The sequence below is a fragment of the Oreochromis aureus genome, linkage group 14 (genome assembly GCF_013358895.1).
Source record: "Oreochromis aureus strain Israel breed Guangdong linkage group 14, ZZ_aureus, whole genome shotgun sequence".
NCBI classification, from domain to species: Eukaryota; Metazoa; Chordata; class Actinopteri; order Cichliformes; family Cichlidae; genus Oreochromis; species Oreochromis aureus.
The window spans coordinates 5,353,100-5,357,454 of NC_052955.1; the positions used below are offsets into that span (position 1 = coordinate 5,353,100).

General features: G+C 38.0%; 1 protein-coding gene and 1 long non-coding RNA gene across 2 annotated transcripts; one reads left to right on the top strand and one right to left on the bottom strand.

Moving 5' to 3' along the window:
* Positions 1–411: 411 nt before the first annotated feature.
* LOC120443573 lies at positions 412–2,872 on the top strand. The gene is made up of 7 exons (XM_039622457.1): positions 412–415; positions 725–811; positions 1,048–1,223; positions 1,419–1,609; positions 1,743–1,836; positions 2,018–2,210; positions 2,829–2,872. Exons 2-6 carry the CDS (start codon positions 770–772, stop codon positions 2,208–2,210), a joined length of 696 nt encoding a protein of 231 aa, XP_039478391.1. The 5' UTR covers positions 412–415; positions 725–769; the 3' UTR covers positions 2,829–2,872.
* Positions 2,873–3,475: 603 nt separating this feature from the next.
* Positions 3,476–3,812, bottom strand: LOC120443574. Its single transcript, XR_005615497.1, has 2 exons — positions 3,777–3,812; positions 3,476–3,679 (listed from the first exon to the last, which is right to left on the bottom strand). It is a non-coding gene; the product is annotated as an uncharacterized LOC120443574 (long non-coding RNA).
* Between the last annotated feature and the right edge of the window lie 543 nt (positions 3,813–4,355).

Genomic DNA, 4,355 nt, shown 5'->3' on the forward strand with positions numbered 1-4,355 from the left:
AAGTTTTGTTTCAGAAACCAAAACGAAAAACGATATTTAAAAGAATTTTCATTTTTTAATTTTTTGATAAAGAATAAAATGGGCGAAAATAACTTGTTTCATTCGGTGGTAACAAATAGCCGTCATACACTTAAAATTAGACGTGCTTTTTGGATTTCTTCGTGATTCAAATAATGAAAGTATACTAGCGCAAAAACAAAAAAATAGACGCATTTTCAATGTCTGAAACGGAAGTACTTCTTCTGCGCGTTTTTTTGGCGCGCGCGCACACCGTCCCCACACAAGAGATCGACGGCCTTAAAGTTACACTGGAATAAACAGAGGATGGACCATTACGTTGTTTTAGGAAAACTAAGAGAGTGACACTCCGGGACGAAGACATGACTGCAGAAAAAAACTGGGTCGCATCTTTCAGGTAGATATGTAAACTTCGCAAACTTTGCTTTCAGCAGTTTTTTATGAACGTTATTGTTCTTCCTTACTGCGGAACGGCTAACGTTAACATTTGGTGATTTCATGTAGGCCTACTTTTACTAATACTATGTCTAGCCGTCTTCATTGTGCTAATATGTGAATTGTGCACATGTGCTAATGTGTAAATAGTTATTCATTGACTTTTACCGGCTACTAGCTAATAAGTAAGCCTTTAGAGCCTATTAACCGTGTGCACAGGGAGTAACACGTTAGCAGAGCAACGTGATTTACGGAAACTTTTCTTAAACAGGTATCCGCGCATACTCTGTACATCACGGATGATTCAAACGTGGCTATGTTCCCCGGTGCGGTCTCTGGTGTTTTCAGCGCATTAGACCAGGGGTCCCCAATCTCAGTCCACGAGGGCCGGTGTCCCTGCAGGTTTTAGATCTCACCCTGGGTCAACACACCTGAATCACATGATTAGCTCATTACCAGGCCTCTGGAGAACTTCAGGACATGTTGAGAAGGTAATTTATCCATTTAAATCAGCTGTGATGGATCAAGGACACATCTAAAACCTGCAGGGACACCGGCCCTCGTGGACTGAGATTGGGGACCCCTGCATTAGACCTTACACCCAGAGGTCACTATGAAGTCCACGGAGAAGACATGGAGTCAATTCCAACAGCAGGTTCCAGCGGGCAGCGTTTTGCATTTATGCGAGCACCAGCTGTGGCAGCGTCTGCACCTTCACGTTCACAGCAGGCTACTTCAAGTTCCCCTATGTCCTCCAAAACATTTCAGAGGTAGGATGAGTCTGTGTTCTTGAATATTAAATTACAGAACAGGCAAAATAAAAAGAAACATAAGGTGCATGGATAGTTGAATTGTTAAGAATAGCAAAGCTGTTTTAGTACAATTTGCCTATAGCAATCACTGAATGGATTTGTGGCCTGCTGTCTTTTACAAGATATGTAAAATTATTATGTTTTGTTTTACAGATCAGTGTACTTTGCAGATGTAGTTGGTGGGAGGTTGATTCCCAATAGAATGGTGGTTGTACGATTCCTGGAGTCTGAGGCTACGCTTCAAGGGATAGTAGGAAAAGTGCAAGATGCCATTGGTAATTACAACCCAATAATTTTGACAGATGCACAGGGCAATGCAATTCTGGAGTCGGAGGGCACAACAGGTGAGCCATAATATTACAGCTAAAGCCCATATCTTATGGAGAGACATGTCTTACCAGACTCTTTGTAATATTTATTGGGTAATATGGTATTGGCTTCTAAACAGGTTTCTTTGGTTTTGTTTTTCATCTGTAGGGTCACAGTACTGGAGACAAAATGCACGAAAAATTCTTGCTGTGCCTGAACAAGACTTTAATTGCCTCCAGGGAACAAAGAGGAAGAAACTGAGGTATGTGAATAAATATGTATATACTATAGGATGAACATCAATATAGAAGAATTAATTTGATTTAAATCCTATAATAGCAGTAAGACATCACTACATAAATCATCATCTATCAGTAAGTGATGTGATGTTTCTTTAAGCCAGTAAGTAGCTTTGACATCTGATTATCCATTTTTATTTGTAGCAGCCGTAAAGATGATGACAGTGCCAGTTTGGGAGAAGTGAGTGACAAAATAGAAGAGTTGGTGTTGGCATCTCAAAGTCTGCCAGCTGTCACAGCAGCAATCAAAGAGCTCACTGATCTTGCAGTTGCCCAGAAAGTCACAACCCCAAGCTGCAGACACTCAAGGAGGGATTTAGCTGCGTGGTTTGTATGAGTATGTTCAAATGTTGCTTAGTAAATACATTACATCTACACTAACATTTTAATTACAATTAAAACAATGTCAAACCACATTCAATCATTACTTTGGACAAACATTTTTTACCAAACATAGGCTCTTTATTCAGCAGTGTCCATTTAAATACTTAGGCACAGACAATCAAGATGCAGGTCTACTGTAACATAACATTCAAAAGTTTACATGCACATTTAATTTGGGTTCTCCTTGCAATCTTGACTATGAAAGTATAGCTTTTCAAATTGATTACAATGTCAGTATGGGTGACGGTACACTGTTCACAGTAATGTAAAACTAAAAGTTCACATTTAAAATGGGACTGTGGTTGCATATATTGAATCAAGTACCTGTAACTTTTTTCATTTTTCTTGCTTGCTAATTGAGAAAATGTACTGATTTTGCCCCTCATCAATTATAGACAAAAATATAGACAGGGACTTTCTCAGAACAGCGTGAACAAGAGTAATTACAGAATAACCAAAATATTCTGCATGCTGTCTGTAAATTTATGTCAAGACTGACTTTGAACCTATAGTTTGAACTAAATTCAACATAAATGGATAACAGTCTCACTTATCTGATTTACTTTTGCAGACATCATTGAGGATCCAGTGTTCTCACTGTGCTGCAGAAGCATTATTACTGCAAGACATGTGTGGAACAGTGGCAAGAGACATCACAGCACTGTGCAAAATGCAGGGAGAGTAACAACGGAGTTCTACAAATTACTGGTCTAACAGCTGCATTTTCTGTATTGAAATCTTTTTTTGCAGAGGAGTAATGTAGTGTGTACACACAAATGTTTACAGTCAGTTGATTTTTTTTTTCTGTTCTCTGTACAGTTTACAGATGCAGTGGTTCATACATTTCTCTGAGTTATGTTTATGAGACAGAGCAGAGCTTCTTTGTATGGCATAAAGTCACCATTTACGGCTCTAAAAACAAATGTGAAATATCAGGATATTTTTCTGCAAAATGACTCTCTGTTCTAAGTTTGTCCTGTTCGGTTGTGAAGGGATCAACTCCAAAAGTCGAATATTCTTTGAGTGCAGATCCCAAGTGCTGCCTGTAAAGGTCTGCTGCTTCAAGTGCATTTGGCAAGAGCTCTGGAGAAATTCTTCTTTTACACCCATGTTCTGCAAAGTGATTTGGTATGCCTTTTCCTGTAAAAATAGAGGAGGTGTTTAAATATTCATTATCAGGGTTGTAAGCAATCTGACTTTTTTTTTTTTTTTTTTTTACTGGGATTCTATGAGCATTCCATGATTCTACCACACTTGCAAGACCAATGTTACACAGCTGACAGGTTAGATTGGACACACAGTATCGCACAAGGTTATCCTCCATATCTATCTCCTCCTGGTCCATCAGCTGGAGTAGGGCAGTTTTAGTGGGTAGTTGACACGGTTGTTGATTTCAGGCCAAATCCTTTCAACTGTGTGGTTCTAAAAGAGTTAAAAGAAACATGTCTTAAATGTGCGTGTGTAGTACTACGTAATAGTATAAGAATTTCAGCTGATGTTAATGGTACTTAAATCTTACTCTTGTGGATGAGGTCTGTAAATAAGGCAGTCTCTCTGATTGAAGCGATGATGTGACAGCATCTCTTGCATGAACAGTGTTAAATAAAATTCCTTTCCATGGTCTACTCGCACCTGGTCCCACATACCATAGGTGATCACTGCAGGTCTGGTACAGGAAAAATAAAGAACATTTATTAACTATTTTGCTTTAAGACCAGCAAAGGTGTTATTATTTTGAATGTATTCATTCATGTTTTTTTTTGGGTAATATTTTAGTTGTAGTAGGACAACATATATTTCTTAAGTTTCTTTGCAATGTCACTGTCATGCTCAGACTTTAGATGTATGTCAGAACAATTGAAAGATATGTGGAAATCAAGAACCTTGTTCCATTCATAAATGAACACTGATTAATTGCAATAAAGTAGTTAAATGATTCATGTGCAATTCCATTTTATTTATTTTTACATTAATAGAAAATGTTGATCAAAATGTTTGGTAAGTTCTTAATATATTATATTCAGGAACATAACCAGACCCATCTGTTGCATGTCTAATTTAAATTCAAATATTGTAAATTTGGGTGCAGCTCATGTCC

Coding starts and splice junctions, on each gene's coding strand:
- LOC120443573 (XM_039622457.1), top strand. CDS start 770: ATGTTCCCCGGTGCGGTCTCTGGTGTTTTCAGCGCATTAGAC. Junction 1,610..1,742: donor GGAGTCGGAGGGCACAACAG/GTGAGCCATAAT, acceptor TTTCATCTGTAG/GGTCACAGTACTGGAGACAA. Junction 1,837..2,017: donor ACAAAGAGGAAGAAACTGAG/GTATGTGAATAA, acceptor TTTTATTTGTAG/CAGCCGTAAAGATGATGACA.